Below are 21,284 nucleotides of genomic sequence, written 5' to 3'. Positions count from 1 at the left end.
TGACATCACTGCCCGCAGGCAGGTGGGTGGGTGGCCCGAGTCAGCAGTGACGACAGCGACAGAACACAGGCTTTCACCTGTGCCACGGATTAGTGCTCCCTGGCATTGTGAACCAGTTTTAAACATTGCTGCTGCTATAGTTTGTAGGTATGGTCGTGCATTTGTTATTTTTTTCATGATTTACCGTATTTTACGGGCTATAAGACGCTACGGACTATAAGACGCACCTTAATTTTAACCCAGTTTTTCAGAGTTTTAACATATTAAACTGTTAAAACATATAAGACGCACCTGAATTTTGGCGGATATTTTTCGAGGAAAAAAGTGAGTCTTATAGTCCATAAAATACGGTAAATGGTCCTAGTGGATTTATGCGCTATAGTTATTTGCGTTTGCTACACTGCAAAGTGGCTCTCTTACCCCTGGACTTCGGGGCTGAGGTCCAGGGCCTCCACACTACTTGGGGCCCCCCAAATAATCTTTAGTCTGCCCTGGGTGGTGTGGTGCTGGCCTGCACTGTGCCAGGAGGCCGAGTGTGTGATTGTGACCTGTGCCGGGTGCTTTAGAGACAGAGGGGGGAGTGGGGAAAGAGAGATGTGGGATGGGAGTCTGTGAAGGTGCATGTTGAAATGTTTCTGCTCATGCGTATTTGCATAAATAAACCTGTGTAATATTCTTACATTCTTGTGTGTTCAGTTGCTATTTGTACCCTCAGGAACCCTTGTGTTTCTGAGGGTACACAGTTTTTTTGTTTGTGTGTGTGTGGGGGGGGGGGGGGAGTGATGCTTACTTTGTTGGAGGGGGGAGCTCCAGAGCCCTTTAGGTCCAGGCTCCAAAATTACCTAAGTGCACCTCTGACGCTGCCACCACTTTGGATATATCCTATATTACAGTGATTGGCAAACTTGGGTCCCCAGATGTTGGGGACCAACATCTCCCATCATCCGCAGCGACAATGGCTGAAGAGGCTGATGATGTCGTCCAACAACATCCGGGGTCTAAATTTTAGAACCTCTGTTGTATAGAAAAAGAGGGGAAATAACTAAATAGATATGAATGACTGAAGATAAGGAATTCAGACACAGAGAGCACCTCATGAGGCAGCTTATTAAATGTAGTGCATATATTATTGTCTCCCTGATAAAAAGATGCCCAAATGTATGTAAGTAATGTAAAGATGCTCTTTTTTATCCACAGAGACAGAAATCCCTTTCTATGTCCCAAAATAAATTAATTTTTGAATAAAATGGTGGGGGAAGAATTAGGTCGATCAGGGCAGTAAAATGTTCCCTCATTTGTTTTTCAAGTACTGTCTGTGCTCATTAATCACCTGAGAGTCAAGGCCATGGTGATACTTCTTTTGAAGAATAGTTTCTATATTTAGGTACTTAAATATAGATGGACGAGTTTACTTGTAAGCACCTGCTTCTGACAGATTCCCCTGCTCTCTCCCGCCCCACTAATGAGTTAAACAGTGAAATATCAACCCAGAAGTTAATAGCTGACCAGTTCTCCACCCTCATCTGATGAAGGAAGCAGCTGCCTATAAAAGTTCATGCCACAAAACAGCTGCTTCCTTCATCAGATGAGGGTGGAAAGCTGGTCAGCTATTAACTTTGGGGTTGATCCTTCACTGTTTATCTCGGTGGTGGTGTAGGAGAAATTACAGAAATCTATAATGGAGTCACAAAGCCATGAGACTGTCATCATTAGTATGGGTGACTTTCTGCACGATCCCCATCGCACACTAAGGTCATCTGAGGAGGTCCGTCTTCAGTTACCACCAACACGTCTGGTGGCGCCTCGGAGACGGGCCTTCTCTGTAGCTGCTCCTGGGCTGTGGAATGCACTCCCGGCAGAAATCCATAATCTGAGTTCATTTTTGGCCTTCAGGAGAGCCCTTAAGACCTATCTGTTTGGTCTGGGTTTCCAGGGCTTTTAAATTCTTTTTAAACTAGAGGTTCAGCCTGGTTTTCCAGGGTTTTAAAAACAGTTTTAATAGTTTAAGTAGTGATTTTATGTTTTTATAGTTTTCGGTTTTAATTGTTAATTGATTTTAGTTTTGTTTTAATGTGAACCACCCTGAGCCATTTTGGAAGGGCGGTATAGAAATAAAATAAAATAAAATAAAATAAAAAATAAGAAGGCTTATGAGATTACCATGTCTGTGTATGCGTTTGTTCGTCCCCCCTCTAATAACATAGGAACATAGGAAACTGCCATAGTCAGACCCTTGGTCTATCTAGCTCAATATTGTCTTCACAGACTGGCAGCGGCTTCTCCAGGGTTGCAGGGAGGAATCTCTCTCAGCCCTATCTTGGGGTAACTTTGTGTACCCTTTGTGTTAGAGGGTTTGTGTGTGTCCCCACTCTAATAATTAAATGGAGCCTGATACAAACCAAATTCACAACGTGTGTGTGTGTGGTGGGGGGGGGGGGCTGGGGACTTCATGACAATATGCCATGTTGTTTCAAAATGGCTGCCACTCAAAGTCTCTAGACAGCACTGTTTTGTAACTCCTGTGTTGACCGTCGGATACAAACCAAATTCACAGCATATGGGAGGAGGTCTCAGGGGACCCTGACAGGGATATTGTTTTGCCAGTTCATCATGTTGTTTCCAGACAATGGCCACTCAAAGTATAGACAACACCCCTTTGTAACTGATGTGGTGACAGTAACGTGTTATGTGGTATCCTCAGTGGCACAAACCAAATGTACCACATAAGGGAAGAGGGACTAGGTAAGGCTCCCAGAGTTCTGCTTAGAACGACTTGTTTTGTTTCTTAAATAGTAGCTGGCCGGTTGTGGTGGTGGTGGGGAGGGAGGATGGAACTGGGACCACAGTGATGTGGAAGATTTTTAAATAATTAACCCCATGCCATGGTCAGGGGTGTAGCAAGGTTGGAGTGGGCCGAGAGACAAGATTTTTAAGTGCCCCCCCCCTGCCACTGATGCTCAGCTCATGAAGTAAATATATATATACAAGTGAATTTCGGCCCGTTAAATAACGGGCGCTAGTAACGGGCGCTTCGGGCCCCCGCCGCCATTCCCCCTCCCGCCGACAGCCTGCATGCCGCAGCCGGTCTCCCGGCCGGGCAGAGGCCCCAAGGTCTCCGTGGTGGCCGCCACCCTCCCTCCCTCCCAGCTGCCGAGACCTCCTTACCAGAGTACGCCCACGTCAGTCGGGCGATAAAAGTTCCTATTTAGAGAAGGAGAGAGAAGCTCGCAAGCAGAGCTCCTCTCTCTGAAAAGCCTCTTCCCGAACTGGCACTTTGGGCACAAAGGACGCCTATTGCGTCCTTTGCGTCCATAGTGCCAGTTCGGGCAGTGACTTTGCACAGAGAGGAGCTCTGCTTGCGAGCTCTTCTCTCCTTCTCTAAATAGGAACTTTTATCGCCCAACTGACGTGGGCGTACTCTGGTAAGGAGGTCTCGGCAGCTGGGAGGGTGGGCGGGCGGCGGCGGCCGCGGGGGCAATTACATGGGCCGATTTGGCCCTTAATCATGGGGGGGGGGTTTTGGTTCAAAAAGGAGGACTTGGGCAGCTGGGAGGGAGGGCGGGCGGTTGGCGGCGGTGGCCGCGGGAGCAATTTATTGCTACGACGATGGGGACATCAGCCATCGTTTGGGGCACTGCAGCTACTTTGGCCAACATGGCCGCCCGTGTCTGGGCGGCTGTATCTTTCTCGGCGGATGCCCAGAACTGCCGAGGCTCTGCGCATGCCCAGAACTGCCGAGAAAGACACGGGCGGCACGGCCGCACACTGAAGGGTTGTATTATGGAGGATATATATATATATATATATATATATATATATATATATATATATATATATATATATATCTCCATCCTATCATCCTAAATTCTAAACATCATTCTGAATTATTTTTAAAAAGGTTTTGCAAATTGTGGACGATAAAGTCATTTAATGGTACGAGAGAAAGACATGCTGTTCTGGTAGCTCCAGGTCTTAACACCCACATCAATTTCGGAGGATGAATACCCCAGCAGGTGCACGGCTGGGGGAGTCAGTCAAGTCACTCAGTCATGTGACTTGCCTCGAAGGCAGTGGGCCCCCAGACAACTGTCTCTCCTTTCCCTATTATAGTTACGTCCCTGGCCATGGTCCTGGAGGAAAGCTGCCACTGGCACCAATGACAGATCCCCTCCTGGGCCAAATAGGAGCTTTGGGGTGTGTGGGCCATAGCCCAGTTGAAGCACACATACGTTATATGCAGAAGGTAGCAGGTTCAATTCCTGGCATCTCCAGGCTGGGCTGGGAAAGACCCCTGCCTAAAACCCTGTGGAGCTGCTGCCTATCAGGGTAGTCAGTGATGAGCTAGAGGAATCAAGGTCTGTCTCAGTATAAGGCAGCACAGAGATGGGGCTATAGCTCAGTGGTAAAGCATCCATTTTGCATGTTAAAAGTCCCAGGTTTAATTTCTTGCATCTTCAGGTAGGGCTGGGAAAGACTACTGTCTGAATTCCTGCAGAGCTACTGCCAGTCAGAGTTTTCCAGGGCTCTGGCTGCTGCCAGTCAGAGTCAGTACAGACCTAGATGGACAAATGGTCTGATTCATACTGCAGCTACATTATGTGTAGTATTTTTGTTAGGGCCATGGAATTAGAATGGTTAAAACTCTTGTACCCCTCACCATTGTCCCATCTGGGCACCCTGCAGCTGCTATTTAAGGGGGGCGGGAACTGGAAGGACAAATGACATTATTTGTGTCATATCTAGTTTGACTCTAACTTTCAGGGACATAGCTAGCCACAGCCACTTGGTGGAGCTGTCACATTTTGATGGGAGACTTTAAAGAAACCAAAGGAAAGAGTGTGATTTCTTCATAACTAGTTGAAGCTCCTATAACCTTGTTAGTGAGTTCACTGTGTGTATTTTAGCATCTAGAAATGCTTGCTGGAAATGTAGATGTTGAATTAGATCCATCCTTTTTGTCTGCAGAAGTTTTTATCCGCTTGAAATGAATATATTCCTAAAATAAATTCCTGAAGTTATTATGTACCCATTTTAAGCACTGTGCAATGCGCACAGTCAGAATAGCTTAATGGAGATTTCAGGAGAACTTAGCCTTTGGAAAGAGGACTATCATCTTGTAAAATCTACCCTGAGCCAGCTAGGGGGAATGTTGGCTGGCCAGGAATGGACAAGCCAGGTGAGTGACATTTGGAACAAAATGGAGCAAAAACTCCAGAACAAAATGTCATCTGTGCACCATGCCACCCAGCAGTCCTGTGAATCTCTATATTTATTTCTCTAAGAAGTACTCGTGGCTAATCTCATGTGTGGCAGCTCTCATGAGAGTTCACGAGCAGCTGCTGATTAGCCACGGGGACAGGGGAAAAAGCGGTGGCTGGCAGGAGGTGGCCGCCGGAGGGCAAGCAGTGGCCAGGCTGGTCACGGAGGGGGAACGAACTGGGGTGAGGTGGGGAACGAAATGGGGCTGATGGGGGGGGGGGAGAAGAACAAAATGGAGCTGAAGCGGAGGAAACAGGGAGAACTAGGGGTGCAGATGCTCTGCGCCAGGTCAGCTAGTTTATCTGATAATTCTAGGAGCGATACCACCTTCAGTCTCTTGAGGGTGCATAATTCAACTAGTTGGATCTGGCAGTAAACCACACTAACTAGGGGTGTGCATTTTGGAATTTTCTTGTTTCGATTTGTATCCGAATCGAAACACCCCCATTTTGTTTTGTACCCAAATTTTCTGAATCCGAATCAGCCCTGTTTTGTTTTGTAGCCAAATTTTCCGAATCCGAATCGATTTGGATTTTTAAAAAGGGTCCCAGGGCAAAAAGAGTGGGTGGTGGTGGTAGTGTCCAATGGGTGGAAGCTACCACCCAAATTTCAAAGGAATTAGGCAAAGGGCTGATTTTTTTTGGTGAATTTTTAAAGTTTACACATCTTTAAGAATTTTCCCATAGGGAATAATGGGGATTCCAGCAAATGTATCACTTCAAATCAAGGGGAAAGGGATGACCCAGAGTGGAGTGTGGTGGGTGGTAGTGCCCAACGGGGGCAAGGAAACTTCCAGAATTATCTCAAAAGAATTAGGAACATAGGAAACTGCCATATACTGAGTCAGACAATTGGTCTATCTAGCTCAGTATTGTCTTCACAGACTGGCAGTGGTTTTTCCAAGGTTGCAGGCAGGAATCTCTCTCAGCCCTATCTTGGAGAAGCCAGGGAGGGAACTTGAAACCTTCTGCTCTTCCCAGAGCGGCTTCATCCCCTGAGGGGAATATCTTGCAGTGCTCACACATCAAGTCTCCCATTCATATGCAACCAGGGCAGATCCTGCTTAGCTATGGAGACAAGTCATGCTCAGCCACAAGACCAGTTCTCCTCTCCACTGGGCAAAGGGCTGATCTTTTGTGAATTGTTGAAGTTTACGTGTCTTTTAAGATTTCTCCCATAGGGAATAATGGAGGTTTCAGCAGCCTCATAATTCCACTTGGGGGGCACTGGGGTTTCCCAGAGCGAGGGGTTGTGTAGTGCACATAGGGTGCCAATGACCTCCATACCCACAAGCCCTTGGGGTACTGGGTTTTGTGTTTCTGAGGTGTTAATTGTAGATTCTCTGGTAGCATATGAGATTTTCAGTGAAAAACAAGAATCCACTCTCATATGCTACCAGAGAATCTACACTCAGAACACCGCAGAAACAACAGAACCCAGCACCCCATGGGCTAGCAACCCTTCCCCTGGCCAATGTGGGGTCAGTAAAGAGTGGGAAGAAGCAAAAGAGCCAATGCGGAACAAAGAGGGAATTGTCAGCAGGTCAGCCCATGATTTAGGTCACTGATCAGAAGGCTGGAAGGGTGGGAAATTCAAAGAGATGTCAAACACAAAATGGAGACTGACTCAGAGATCACTACAAAATGGAGGTCCGAAACAACAAAACGTTTTGTAGCTGAAACAGGGATGTTTTGTTTTGTATACAAAACTTTTGGAACTGGAAAATGGGTGTTTTGTTTTGTCTGCAAAACACCCGAAACAGGCTGTTTTGGGTACAAAGTGTTTTGTATCCGAAACGTTTTGCACATCCCTAACACTAACTTCTTAGCATTAAGAATAATTAAGCTAGGAAGAGAACCAAATCAAGTCCCAGATGTATACAGTTTCATCTTTTTATTTAACTCACAATTATCAACAAAATATACATTGCAACATTAAACCTTTTCGAAGTACAGTATCGGAAGATGTAACATTCACTCTGAATGTAAATCAGATTTTTTTTTCTAGCATCTCTCTCTATTTTCTTCATAACAAACCGCCATGAGACAGATCAGGAAAATATGCAGCAAGTAGGGTTCCCTAAGCAGGTATTTCCAACTTTGGGTCCCTAGATGTTCTTGGACTTCAACTCCCATCACCCCCCACCACAAGCTGGAGATGATGGGAGTTGTAGTCCAACAATATCTGGATACCCAAGGTTGGGAATCTCTGCTCTAACAGACAGGATGGTTAGTACTGTACATAAAGCTGAAATCCAAAACATACTGACTCAGGAGACAGACAGCCCCACTGAACTCACTGGGACTTACTTCCAAGTAAACAACACAGGATCTAGCATCACGTCTGCCTGGTTAGTGACCCTGCTGCCTGCAATTGCTACAGTTTGAAATCAGACTTAGGGGTGTGCATATAATAGGGAGCAAACATTCAAGTACAAATTGCATTGCCCTTCTCTAATTCAGCAAAACAGAAAATAGAAACGAAAACCCGCCCCAGTGGATTTGGGCTCCAATCCTAGCTGCACCCATTCATGTGCAGATCCAAGGAAGTGCTCGTAGGGGTTTCTTTGGACCCGGCCATGTTTTTATCATTTAGAGGATGATCTCATTGTTCTCAACACTGTGGTGATCCTCTGTGCTGTCAAAACTTTGGTTGCTGACGTCATGGTCATGATCTACTTTTTGGAGTTCCTCACTGTGGGCTTTCTGCTGCTCACTGCTTTCCTGGCTCTCCAGTGAAATGGTGGCCTTGCTGTTGTCATGGTCGTCACTGTCATGGTCGTCTTCAGCACTCTCAGGCTTTTGTCGGCTGTCGTTCTCCTGGCTCTTGTCCTGGGACGCGCTGTGGACCTCATTGCTGTCTCTCAGGTTGCTCTTGTCACCATCCTCTGCACTCACATCTTGACTTTCGAAAGAGTGGGCCTTGGAGGAAGCAGATTCACGGCTGTCCACGTCTGGCGTGCTGTCAACTTCATCCGTTGTGTCGTGGGAATCAAACTGGAAAGCCCATGAAGGGAGAACTTATCAATGGCCATTCCAAAGTGAGAGGGAATATGTACACGACTGACTTAAACTGGGTTAACAACCATTTCTTTTCCTCAGGGATCTACACTTAGAGCAGAAAAACTCTGAGGTCATACAACAGAATACTTTCCCCCAGACTGCAGCTGAGGGGAAAATCAATGCTCTCCTATTTTACAAACGCCATGCAAACAGAAAACCAGCCCACTGCCACATGGCTTTCTAGGCTAGAATCCCCCCTCCTTGCCGATGTCCTCCTTTTCTATTTGCAAGGAGCTTCTAACTTGAGATTGCATCCAAACATGGCATCTGCTGCTGTCTACAGTCCATTTCCCCACCTCAGCATCTGACCACCCCATTGCCACCTGTAAGAGGGCTAGAGCCATAGCGCACAGATAGAGCATCGGCCTTGCATGCAGGTTCAGTCCCTGGCATCTTCAGGTAATGTTGGGAAAGACTCCTGCCTGAAACCTTGGAAAGCCTCTACCACCCGCTGCACACAGACGATACTGAGCTAGATGGACCAGTGGTCTAACATGGCATAAGGTAGCTTCCTCTGTTCCTAAGCCATCTCATTCTGCCCCTGTAGTGCTGTAAGAATCTCTAGGAGAGGATTCTCAGCATCTGCACCAAATTGTACTTCCCAAGATGCTATGGGGGAAACCATGACTGTTAACACTGGTATAAAACAGCAAGGAGCACAGACGCTTTTGGTGTTATCTATGTGTCTCTTAAGGAAGGGACAGGACGGAAGAGCTGGCTAGTAAGTGACCCTATGTTTGCTTTCCAGTCAAATTCTGTCTCAGGGCATCTGAGATAATTTTTCTCTTTCCTGGACTTTCCTAATTTTAAAACAAGAACACACACATGTGGTGTCATTTTATTTTATTTTAAGCTAGGGGGATCCCAAACACATTTCCCCCCTTTCCTGGGATTTCTAGGACATTTTACCACAGCTGTCCATCATCCCTTATATTTTTTTAAGCAAGAGAATTTCCTCAGAGAGTTTTCCTTTCCTTCCAAGGAATTTTTTTGCAACATCTCAGGACCTGTTTCAACTGGCAGCTTCACCGTGACCACAAATGAGGTTATTTCTAAACATGTTGTTTTGGAATATCTGACTTGTAAAAGCCACTGTGATGGATGGCCTTTTACTACTTCACCGCACATGAGTGTAACCAGAGATTGCTGCTGTTTGGAAAGGGAAGATAACGGAAGGAGAGTCACTTGGCTAGGACACGACTGTAGGGAGGGACCATCTGCTTTGCGTGTGGAACACCCCCAGTTCAATTCCTGGCATTCCTGGATGAGCCCCTGGTGGCACAGTGGTAAAACTGCCGCCCTGTAACCAGAAGGTTCGATCACAGTTCGATCCTGACCAGGGGCTCAAGATTGACTCAGCCTTCCATCCTTCCGAGGTCGGTAAAATGAGTACCCAGAATGTTGGGGGCAATATGCTAAATCATTGTAAACCGCTTAGAGAGCTCCGGCTATAGAGCGGTATATAAATGTAAGTGCTATTGCTATTGCTATTTCCAGATAAGGCTGGGAAAGTGCCCTGTCTAAAACTCTGTGGAGCTGCTGCCAGCCAGTGCAGGTGATACTGAAGTATCACCTGGTCTGACAATATGGCAGCTTCATATGTGATATAAACGAGCATGTAGCTCAGTGGAAGAACATGTGACATGCATGCAGAGGCTCCCGGGTTTGATCCCTAGCCTAAGAATGTAGGATGCTGCCTTCTACTGAGTCTTGGACTCATCTATTGCCATTCCACTCTTGGTCCATCTAGATCAATATTGTGCTCTAGCCCAGACTCTCCAAGGTTTCAGGCAGGAGTCTTTCCCCCAGCCTTACCTGGAGAGGCCAGGGATTGGCCCTGAGACCTTCTGCATGCAAAGCAGATACTCTACCACTGAGCTATGACCCCCTCACCAGCATCTCCAGGTATGGCTGGGAAAGATCCTGCCCTGGAGGTCTGCTGCCTGCTAGTGCAGACAATGCTGAGCTAGATGGGCCAATGGTCTGACTCAGTAGGAAGCAGCTTCTTAATCCTAAACATACCATTGCTGACAAGGGGAATGAATCCATGAGGGTTGTGGAGTATGAATGCCCAGGGCAAAAATGCAGCATGTGCACTCACAGTAGAGAAGTTTCAAACAGGTCAACTGACCAGCTATTTTTACTAAAGATTTGGGGGATGAGCAGGTAGCTCAGTGGAAGAGCATTTGCTTAGCATGCAGAAGGTCCCAGGTTCAATCCCTGGCATCTCCAGGTAGGGCTGGGAAAGATTCCTGCCTGAAGCCTTGGAGAGCTGCTGCCGGTCAGTGTAGACAATACTGAGCTAGATGGACTGAAGGCCTGACTCGGTATAAGGCATCTTCCTTCTGGAATGAAGGCTGATGAAATAAATGAGCAACTAATTATGCCTCTCACTTACATCTTTTTGCTGCCCTTTGGCATTCCAAGTTCATCCACCCTGGGAAAAATCAAATAAGTGGGAATCACCTTTCCGGATTTCTTGTGTGCCTTCTCCAAAGACACCAGTTCTGCTTTGACCTTCAGTCCGTAAGGTGCGCTATCTCCTCTGCCTGTGAAGAGCTCAGGAGTGACAGGCAGGGAGAAAGGAGCATCTGTGGGGTAATCAGTGACGACGTTTTCATCCGACTCGTCCGATTCATGGGAATGAGTATCGTCGTCGTCGTCAGCATCATCATGGTCATCTACATGGCTGTGATCATCATCATCTTCCTTGCTTTTGCTGGAAGTTCCCAGAAGGGTCTGGAAAAGAACAGGAGCAACATAGTAGTACTATGGGTCCAAGTCTGAAATCTGAGGCATATTTTCAGGACTGTGTATCTTTCTCTGACTCCGCACTACACAAACACAGACATTTGTATTGGGTGCAGATTTCAACCCTCGTTTTCAAGGCCAAAACTTACACCAAGAATATGGGGTAGGGACAACCCACTGGCTGACATCCCAGCACTGCACTTGCACAAGGCTCTTGCACTAGCCAGTTGTGCCAAGTCTGGAGCTTTGAGTCCCAGACTAGTATGCAGAGTTTGTGCTTGCACAACAATCTGTGGCATGCCTCGCAAGTTTTGCGTGGAACTTTCATGCAAGAGTGCGATTCTGAACATACCCCGGGATTTAGTGCTACTATGTGCTAATCTTGCACGAGTGCAACTCTGCTCATTTTGCAAGTGCAGCATTAGTCAGGATGTTGGCTGGTGCCCCTGAGCACGTGCAGAATACCTCTTGTTTATCATTGGGATACAACCTGGCCAAATGTACTTCTGGCTACTGGTTGACGTGATGAGGACAATTGCTGAAAGTAGTCCCATTGAATTTAAAAGGGCAAGTTAGGCATTGCCTAAATTGTCCTTTTTAATTTCAGTGGGACTACTAATCTTCATCATGCCAGCCACTGACCAGGATTAGTTTTCCCTGCCATGGCTCAGCCTTGTAGTCAAAAGTTACAATGAATGTGGTAAAATCAAAGGATGTGGTAGTTTGGTAGGTTTATGTATGGGGGCTAGGGGTCAGCAACTGAAGGCCCATGGGCCAAACCTGGCCCAGAGAAGGGTGTCACTGTCACCTGCCACTCGCTGCCCCCACTGCTCATCCAGAGGTGAAACAGAGGGAGGGAGGGAATGGAATCTATGACATTACAACCATATTTACTCTGCAATTGCCTTCTGGAGTTGTTTCCCCACTTTTTATAGGGCTTTGAGATGACGTTGTAAGCAAATTCTTGTCCCGTTCTCCCCCCGCCCCTGCAATCTCCTGTTCCTTTGGGGAGCTCATTTATTCCAATCTCGCTTAAGGAAACAGAAGAGCAGCAGGATGCTTGCAGGTGTTACTGGTCGTCGTGCTGTTGCTCTCCCTTCCCTGCAAAATTTACAGCTGCTTTCCCCTGCTCCAAATTTCTTGCTTCATTGAAGCTCTTTTTTTCCTCCCCCATGTATTGTTTCACTTTTAAAACCTCTGAACCGGGGACTGGGGAAGGCTTTTGCACTGAGTCCTTTGCAAACCTCTCAAAGGCTAGGTGCAAATGCAGAGGATTTGCCCTGCCCTTCTCTGATTCATGTGTAGCCACAGAGCTTGGAAAGCTTCCACTGCTTTCCAAGCTCCAGAACTCCAGGCCAGTCAGAAAAGGGAGGGAGGAATCCTCATTACCTGCACCTTGGAGAGGTTTGTATACAGTGACAAGAAATTTCCCACCCCAAGAAAGACACACCCTAAAAATGGAGCATTCCAAAATGTGATTCCCCTCACTGTGGTCTGAAGTGGAACATTCTATTCTACCACCTCACAATGACAACACCTCATTCTCTTGGCAAATGATGCTTCCTAAATCCATCTTTGCAAGATCATGCGAAGGCAAAGAAGATTCAGTGGGTGAAGGGTGGTAGTTAACCCTTCTTGTGCCTGCTGATTCCCCCCCCTACAAATAGCACGCCCCCCACTCGGCTTTATTTTTCCTCAGCTGGCTTATTTCCTTTCTCAGGGCAAAGTTGGCAGAAAAACATGGTTGGAGGTATTGACAATTGCAGTGGTAAACTGGTGGGCAAGAAAAAGGCTGAACTTCCCCTATGGTTTACCAGTTGTCCCCTACAAATGTTTTCCCTAGCTCTTGTGCTGTTGTTACGAAAGAAACTTGGGATTAGGAACCTGGCGTTTATCTCCTAACATGCAACTCTGCTCAAGTATGCTTAGTGGTGTTGCCAACCTTCCAAAATCAGACTGGAACCTCCAGGAGACGACTGAAAATAATTGTGGAGATCTTAATGGCTTGGTTGGTGTGAAAAATATTATTGGGGAAATACTTGGGCAGGGGCTGGGCTGGGGAGTCTCCAGGAATAGGTTCAGTCAGAGTTGGTAACCCTAGGGCAGGGGTAGGCAGCCTTGGCTCTCCAACTCCAACTCCCATCATCCCCAGCCACAAGGTGTTGTAGTTCAGTAACAGCTGGAGAGCCAAGGTTGGGCCTAGGCCCATAATAGTTCAGGAAAGAGCTGTGAGCAAAAGGATAGTAGAGGTGAGAAACTTGTTCAGAGGTAGGGACATGCAGAACTGATTCGCGATCAAACCAGACAGCCACAAACTGGGGCGGGTGGAGTGGTTCAATCACAAACTGTCCCGAACCGCTCCAGGCTGGTTCATGAAACCGCCCAACTGATCAGTTTGATTGAACTGGACCATATACCTGTGGTTCGGTCTGTATTTGTACCAAACTCAGAGGTAAATAGATATACAGTACAACCAAAGCAATATTATGTGGTATAATGTGTTGGCAGCACTAACACAAACAACACCCCTGCTATCTAGCAAAGAGGCACCTTTCAAAAATGGCAATTCTCTTATATTTAGCAAGGGGAGAGCAACTGGTTCTCTTCCGCCCCAGCATAGCATCTCAGCAGTGGCTGTTGCTGGTTTCTATTTTACATATCTTTTTAGACTCTGAGTCCTTTGGAGACAGGGAACCATCCTCTTATTATTCTTTCTATATAAACCACTATGAGAACTTTTATGTTGAAAAGTGGAATATAAGTAACAACAACTTTTGGTAATTTAGGTGCACAACACTATAGATGGAAACTTACTTGTTGCTCAGTGATCTCGTCACTTTCTTCTGAAGACAAGGAGTTCTGAAAATGAAATATTAATTTCGTAAAAGAAAAGTCTTCTTTTATATACAATTAATGATCCCAATGAAAAAAATGTAAGTCCTCATAGTTTTAGATGTCATCCTAAACATTGTCTTCCTTGAAATCATAACATATATAATGAAACTGATGCCTGGTAGATTAGGGACAGAAAAAAGCCTTATTCACACATTATGTTCAACGCATGTACAATCTGTATACAGTCTTCACATGGACAGATCTTCATGAACACATTAACAGAAGAGTGGCACACTGATTTGGATAGCAGGAGCCAGTGCCCATTTTGCTGGTCTTCCCTACTCTGACATTCTTGTATGCTGTATAATTTATCTAGGTCAGTGGTCCCCCAGATGTTGGACTCAAATCCCCATCATCCCCTTTGGCCATTGTGGCTGGGGATGATGGGAGCAGGAGTCCGACAGCATCTGGGGGCCCAAGCTTGGGAATCTGTACTCTGTGAAGAGAAAGTGTTTCTTACCGGCTGAGAGGCCACGTCATGCTCTTGGGACTCGTGACTGTTCACGTGCTCGTGACTCTGTTCCTGGCTGTGTGAGTGGTGGTCCTTGTGCCTGTGATCGTGGTGGTGGTGACCCCTGGAATCCTGCAACAATACAAGAACAATGGTCAGCATCCAACATGCAATGTCCCCTAACGCACAGTACTTGTAGGGTAGCCAGTTCTGATTTGAAGTTTTCCCCAGAGACTCACCCCCCCCCCATATTTATCACAACATCAAAACATTGACACCTCCACAATTGCTTTCAATGGTCATCTGATGCCAGTTCCTGGAAATTAATGCCAGTTCCTGCAGCCTACAGTCAACCTTTTATTGTGGCTGGGGGATGAGGATGGGATTTGCAGTGCAACCGCAGCTGGGGAGCCTCAGCTTGAGAGACCACCCCCTGATAGAGTCCACCCCTGATACAGAGGTCATTCACATGACTGAATTGGGGGGGGGGGGCAAGGCTGGCTAAACTCACCTTCCCTCCAGACGAGTACTGTTTTGTTGCTGAGAGCACAGACTGCACTCCCAGACGATGTGTGCTGTGTGCTGCAGTGTAGACCAACGGAGATCCCACAGTGCACTGTGCGACACACACGATGCATTGTGGGATTCCCACAGGAGACAGGCGCTCAAGGCACCCAGCCCCAGCAAACACACAATCCCGGAGCCCCAGTGAACACACGATCCCATATAGTCCGAGCAAACACTATGAGGCTGTGGGACATAGGTGAGGCTATGGGACATGATCCCATAGCCCCAGTGAACACACAGTCCTGGAGCCCGGGTTAAGGGCCCACCCGAGCCCTTAACCCTGGCTAAGAGCCGGATTTCACAGCAGGGCTAGCTGGCGCTGCCCTGATGGGATCAGGCCCAATCCCAGCGGTTCTCACATGCAGCCTAATGCAGGCTGGGCTTCCCTAGCCTGGGTTAGGGTGCACATGAGGATAGCCTCATAGTCTCCCACCCCACTCCCACCCCTAAAATCGTCTATACAATCATGAACAGTTTGGAGAGAGTGAATACAGAAACAACTTTTCTTAATTCTAAGGGCCAAACAACATTAGTCCTACATGTCTGGGGGTTTGGTTTTTGTTTGGGGTGTTTGGGGGGGGTTGAGAACCCCAGTACTACTCACACAACACATCCCTCCGTCTCCCGCCATTTTGAAGGAGGCAAGTATTCTTGCCTCTGATCTTGCATGCCCCCCCCAATCACTGAAATGGGGGCCCCTTTTCACAGGGGGTTAGGGGGATGGACTAGTTCACAAGAAAGGGGCCCAGTTTCAGCTCACCCCTAGACAACAGGCATAGATAATCTGGTATCACTACATTTATCCAGAACTGTGGTTGGAGGCTGTTGAGGCTGAACTGTTGGTTCTCAAACTTGGGCCCCCAAGAGTTGCTGAATGACAACGCCTATCATCCCTTCAGCCATTATGGGTGGGGATGATGGGAGTTGTAGTACAACATCTGGAAACCCAGGTTTGAGAGCTCTTGCTTTGGAGAACACAGTGGCCATAGGAACTGACTGACTGCAGCAAACTTACATGCTTTCCTTCTGCGCTCCTTGAATCATCATGGTGTTTTGATTTGCCAACCTTTGAAAGGAAGGGGTGGGGGAAAGGGAAGAGAGAGTCAGTGCTGATTCACTGTGACTGCATGATGGAAATGTGTGTTGTTCTTGGCTGATTTGTCACATGGTGATTGTACTTACTGGCACGGCAAAGGCAATGGTGAAGAGACACAAGAACAGCACAGCAATCTTCATGGTGATGGAGTCCCTGTTAAACATTTGGTAATGGTCAGTTGGGGACACCGGAAACAAAACAAAACAAACATTTCATATCTGTGTTTTAGGGCTAGTCCAGGGCTGCTCAACTTTGGCTGTCCTGCAGATGTTGGCCTACAATTCCCATAATCCCTGGCTATTGGGCATTGTGGCTGGGGATTATGGGAGTTGTAGTCCAAAAACAGCTGGGGGCCCAAAGTTGAGCAGGCCTGGGCTAGTCCAAATATGCAAAACTAGAGCATGGTTTAGGCCAGAGGTAGGCAACCCTGGCCCTCCAGCCGCTGTTGAAAGATAACTCCCATCATCCCCACCCAGGAGGGGAAATGTCACAACAGAATCAGTTTCCTATTATATACCACCACCATCACCACACAAAGCTAATTTGAGCAATGGAAGAGAATTCGAGCTATTCAGCATTAGGCTAGATTAGAAGGACTTCTCAATTCGCTGGACATGTGACCTTTGCAGAGAATATGCCCTTTATGGTGCTGAATCCAGGAGAAGGATAGTAGGGGCATCTTCTTTGCATACAGATATCCCCAGGGTCAACCCCTGGCCTCTCCAGGCAGAGTTGGGAAGGACTCCTATTTGAAACCTTGGAGAGCCACTGCCAATCATTGTGGACAACAGTGAGCTTGATCAGGGGTTACCAACCAGTGGTACTCCAGATATTCCTAAACTACAACTCCCATCACCACCAGTTACTATTTATTTATTTATTTATTTATTTATTTATACATTTATATCCCGCTTTTCCTCCAAGAAGCCCAGAGCAGTGTACTACATACTTGAGTTTCTCTTTCACAACAACCCTGTGAAGTAGGTTAGGCTGAGAGAGAAGTGACTGGCCCAGAGTCACCCAGCTAGTATCATTGCTGAATGGGGATTTGAACTCGGGTCTCCCCGGTCCTAGTCCAGCACTCTAACCACTACACCACGCTGGCTCTCTTATTGTGGCTGAGGATGATGGGAGTTGTAGTTCAGCAACATCTGGAGTATCAGATGGTACTGGAAGGAGAGCTGGTTTTGTGGAGGCAAGCATGATTTGTCCCCTTAGCTAAGCAGGGTCCACCCTGGTTGCATATGAAGGAGAGACCACATGTTAGCACTGTAAGATATTCCCCTTAGGGGATGGAGCCACTCTGGGAAGAGCATCTAGGTTCCAAGTTCCCTCCCTGGCATCTCCAAGATAGGGCTGAGAGAGATTCCTGCCTGCAAACTTGGAGAAGCTGCTGCCAGTCTGTGTAGGCAATACTGAGCTAGTTGGACCAATGGTCTGATTCAGTAAATGGCAGCTTCCTATGTTCCTATGTACCACTGGTTGGGAATCTCTGAGCTAGATGGACTAATTACTCAGTATTGTTTATTTAACCAATTTGTATCCCATCCTTCTAATAACATTTTCTCGGGGAGCTTGCAATCAAATAACATTCATTTTAAATTGATTTAAAATCCAAACAATTTTAAAGCAAATAGCAAAGTATAATAAAACAGGAGATAAAAGCAGCATAACTTCAATTTTTAAAAAGATTTTTGTTAAGCTGGTGAGTTCTGCAGGTTTCTACTAAGAAGCAATGTTCCGAAATAACATGGTCACAGACTGAACAAAAGAGCAATTTACAAGAGCAAAGTTGAGAAAGCGAAGCTTTCCGGCACATTTTTTCTGCTGCATGTGGCTTGGTTCACTTGCTTGAGTCACCAGGAGTTATTTGTTCACATGTTCTTTGGCTGTGGCCATTGCGGTATGGATTATCTAGCCTATGCAAGGGCTGCTAGGTGAATGGTGGATGTGGTGGGATGAAGCCTGTAGGTTCTTGGCACCTACCTATTATGTGGATTTATATATCACTATCTTCAGCTAACTTATTCCAGAGTAGTCTACCTGGATGTTTGAGATTTAAGGATTACAGTTGGTGAAGGAATGAAAAGATTGTGTGTGTGTGTGTGTGTGTGTGTGTGTGTGTGTGTGTGCTCCCCATTCAATTGACATATATATTTTATTTGAAAGACTAGACTTGTTTCATACAGTCATTTGAATCTATGTAATGTGAATTACCAACTTTATTGTGACTGTGTGAATCCATGCCGAGGTGAGAAATTCAGGCCATAAACCATTTTGGCATGGGTTCACACAATCACATCAGTGTTGGTAACCCACATTAAACCAAGATTCAAATGACTGTGTGAACAGGGCTAATATCTCTTATCCAAGAATATCATAGGACAATAGAAAATTGAATGCAGCTCTATGGAAACTTATTTCCATAAAATTATATGCACACTCACATAGCATGTTGCATTCTGGGATGATAGAAATCCAAAGGAATACTCTGGTTTAAAAAATTAACCAATGGGCAGATGTTGCAAAATCTTGTGGACATTCCAGGGAAAAATAAAACTTATATGGTGTTTCCCAAATGGGCAACTGGTAGCTTTCCCCCGCTCTGAGCCTTGCAGATTAGAAATTTAATGAAAACATAATGTTCACGGTGAGCATAGGCAGATTTTGTGATGATCGATCCTTCCTTTAGAAGCATTTCAAGATCATAAGCTAATATTTCCAAGTCAGGAAGGATCAGATTGTTCAGGCTGAGACTGCAGGGGGAAAACTTGATGATTCAGGGCTCAGGGGAGACCAGAAACTGATGCATCATGATGGAACATGGGGCATCAGCAGCCAGACTGATGGAGAAAACTGGCACACCTCTCTGTGTCTGTCCTTCTGCTTTGAAAGGTTAATGAGCACTTGGGCTAAGAAAGAAAATCGACCGAAAAGCTTTGCATCAAATATATTTGAGTAAATTCATGAAGAGAAGTGGGATGGCGAAGCACAGGCTATTGCAACGCTAATAATATGCAAAGCTTTAAGGGAGAAATACTCCGATCATTCTATAGACATAGCATGAGAGATCACGGCTCTGGGAAGGTTACAGCATTTTCCTGTTTGATGCTGACAGGGCTTAATTTGAGCCCAGACTTACCAGGAGTCTGCCCTAGGACACATGAAGATATAACTGAGTGCCCTTGAGCATACACAGAGTGACTTTCCCCACTGCTGAATAATCACAACAATGCCCATATATATCTGGGACTAGGGAGAAGGTCTGCCAACATGGTTGCCAATTCTTTCCCCTGATAAGGCACTTCTTCCTTCATCAACTGTATATTGGGCCATTTATTCAGCAGGTGAATATTTCTGCACTTCATAAAGGTATAGGAGTCCTGGCAGCAAAACATTTGGCAGTTCTAGATTCCAGAACACAGAATCTGAATTTCTGGCAGGCTTTTAAAAATGATTACATTGCAATTATTTATTTACATGCATATCCTGCTCTTTCTCCAATGATCCCAGAGTGGTGAACATGGTTATGTTTATTCCCACAATATCCTGGTTAGGCCGAGAGATCTGTGACTGGCCCAGAGTCACCCAGTGAGTTTCAAGGCTGAGTGGGGATTTGAACTCGGGACTCCCGAGTGCTAGCTCAACACACTAAGCACTACACCATACTGCTGCATTGCATTTTTATCCCATCCTTCCTCCAATAAATTCAAGACAGCATACATTGCCTCATTCATTGTTTTCCTCCCAACAACCCTGTGGATAGGTAAGATTGGCTCAATATTACCCAGGGAGCATCGTGGCAATTTGAATTCGAGACCCCCAACTCCCACCCGAGTCCTAATCCATTACCCTGACCATTACACCACTCTGGGTCTCTAGGCTTAAGCCCCTGGGGTTCAAAGTCAATGCCAGTCTCCTGCCATTGAGATGCCAGGATCCCTCCCTGGCATCTCAATGTAGCACCAAGGATGGTGGAATCCAGACCGCCTCTCCTGCAAGGAGTACACTGCACTGCAGATTGTCAGTGGTAAGATTTAGGAAGACAAATGTGTGTTTGGATGCCCAGCCTCTCTTTGGCAGAAGTCGTTCTGGGAAACCGCTCCTTTCCCCCACATCCCTAAAAATCCTCCCAGGTACAAAGAAGCCTTGGAAATTAAATCAATTCCTCAGTCACCTTCCTCTCTGTTGCAATGCTCCGAGGGTGTACAAGCTCATATATGTAAAGCCTATTTCAGATGCTGCTGCTGCAAACATAGAAGGCAGCTAAAGGAAACAGATAAGGAGAAAGAGCAAGTACCTTCTGTTGGGTCTGGATCTGAAGTCTCAGGCAGAGGTCTGCTCACTTGTACGGTGGAACTCAAGGCAGTGCCCCAGATCACTTGCTGAGAAGATGCTGAGTCTTCCTTCCTCTGCCCTCCTCTTCTGCTGCCTGCCATCTGCAGAGCTCTGGAATTTAAACTCTCTTCCAGACAACCACCAGCCAATCCCCACGAGCTGGAAAGGATGAGGTCATGAGGTTTCTTGTCACTGTCCTCCCACTTTTCTCCTACATTTCCTCTTGGGTTTTCGTGGCTTTCTAAGCAAACAAGAAACTACTATGGTTAAAGCATTACTTATGCTCAATCCCATTAACCGGTGTTTCAGATCAACGCCCAGCATTCTGCATTGAGCCGGTGGGTTTTAAAGGCAATTGGCGTTTTGGCATGTGCTGGAAGGAGAAACCAGCTTGCTCTGAGCTATTTTGTCACGGATGCGGAACAGCTTCATTGGAAAATGACTCATTAGTAGCTCAGGAGGGAAGGGGCTCTCAAAGCATTGGGGCTGCACACAAACCGCTGAGCACGGAATACGGACAGGAGCACGCACATTTTTCAGTGTAAATGACAAGGTGATGCTTCTTGACATTAATTTGTGAGCAGCTTATTATCATAGATCTTAAAACTTTGACAATCTGGAATGGGGGCGGGGAGGAAATAGCCAAGAGCTGCCCAAGGTACTGCAGTGCCTGCACTGAAGCACAGAAGGCTGCCTTACGCCCCTGTCCATAGTGGGGGCCAGATATTTTCAGAAGGGACCCTTGCAAACTTTGAAAGTGCACAGAGAGCGGGGAGGAGGGAAGGTTGCCAGCAGTCTCCTCCTCAGTCCTCATGAGTCCTGTAGGCTTTGCAAAGAGTGTGAAGTTATGCATTCCTTGCAAAGT

At 46.4% G+C, this 21,284-nt stretch overlaps 2 protein-coding genes and 1 non-coding gene across 17 annotated transcripts in view; 1 reads left to right on the top strand and 2 right to left on the bottom strand.

The window, feature by feature from the left end:
- Window positions 1–4,297, bottom strand: part of LOC128326767 (polynucleotide 5'-hydroxyl-kinase NOL9-like) — a 40,440-nt gene extending 36,143 nt beyond the window's left edge. For 10 of the 15 annotated variants that reach the window (XM_053254266.1, XM_053254275.1, XM_053254276.1 and 7 more), the window contains exon 1: window positions 2,544–2,694. The gene's annotated coding sequence lies outside the window, so the exon portion shown is untranslated. Of the gene's footprint in view, window positions 1–1,330; window positions 1,468–2,160; window positions 2,370–2,543; window positions 2,695–3,165; window positions 3,297–3,983; window positions 4,027–4,229 lie in introns of those variants that run through there. The other 5 variants (XM_053254274.1, XM_053254268.1, XM_053254270.1 and 2 more) reach the window with 5 other exon arrangements.
- A 2,840-nt stretch (window positions 4,298–7,137) lies between these two features.
- SPP1 (secreted phosphoprotein 1) lies at window positions 7,138–20,757 on the bottom strand. The gene is made up of 7 exons (XM_053251714.1): window positions 20,382–20,757; window positions 16,168–16,234; window positions 16,001–16,051; window positions 14,428–14,550; window positions 13,887–13,931; window positions 10,788–11,060; window positions 7,138–8,255 (listed from the first exon to the last, which is right to left on the bottom strand). Exons 2-7 carry the CDS (start codon window positions 16,219–16,221, stop codon window positions 7,851–7,853), a joined length of 951 nt encoding a protein of 316 aa, XP_053107689.1. The 5' UTR covers window positions 16,222–16,234; window positions 20,382–20,757; the 3' UTR covers window positions 7,138–7,850.
- Window positions 10,476–10,553, top strand: TRNAA-AGC (transfer RNA alanine (anticodon AGC)). The gene has a single exon. It is a non-coding gene; the product is annotated as a tRNA-Ala (tRNA).
- Window positions 20,758–21,284: the final 527 nt, after the last annotated feature.

This window comes from Hemicordylus capensis, chromosome 5, assembly GCF_027244095.1.
Source record: "Hemicordylus capensis ecotype Gifberg chromosome 5, rHemCap1.1.pri, whole genome shotgun sequence".
NCBI classification, from domain to species: domain Eukaryota; kingdom Metazoa; phylum Chordata; class Lepidosauria; order Squamata; family Cordylidae; genus Hemicordylus; species Hemicordylus capensis.
Note: the sequence above shows the minus strand (reverse complement) of the source record. Positions and strands in the feature narration are given on the sequence as shown.

Bases quoted from the DNA above. Each gene is read 5' to 3' on its own strand.
- SPP1 (XM_053251714.1), bottom strand. From the start codon at position 16,221: ATGAAGATTGCTGTGCTGTTCTTGTGTCTCTTCACCATTGCCTTTGCC. The intron at 11,061-13,886 runs GTAAGTTTCCAT...GTTCTTTTCCAG, and splicing joins ACGAGATCACTGAGCAACAA to ACCCTTCTGGGAACTTCCAG. The intron at 8,256-10,787 runs GTGATTCCCACT...TGGGCTTTCCAG, and splicing joins CACACAAGAAATCCGGAAAG to TTTGATTCCCACGACACAAC.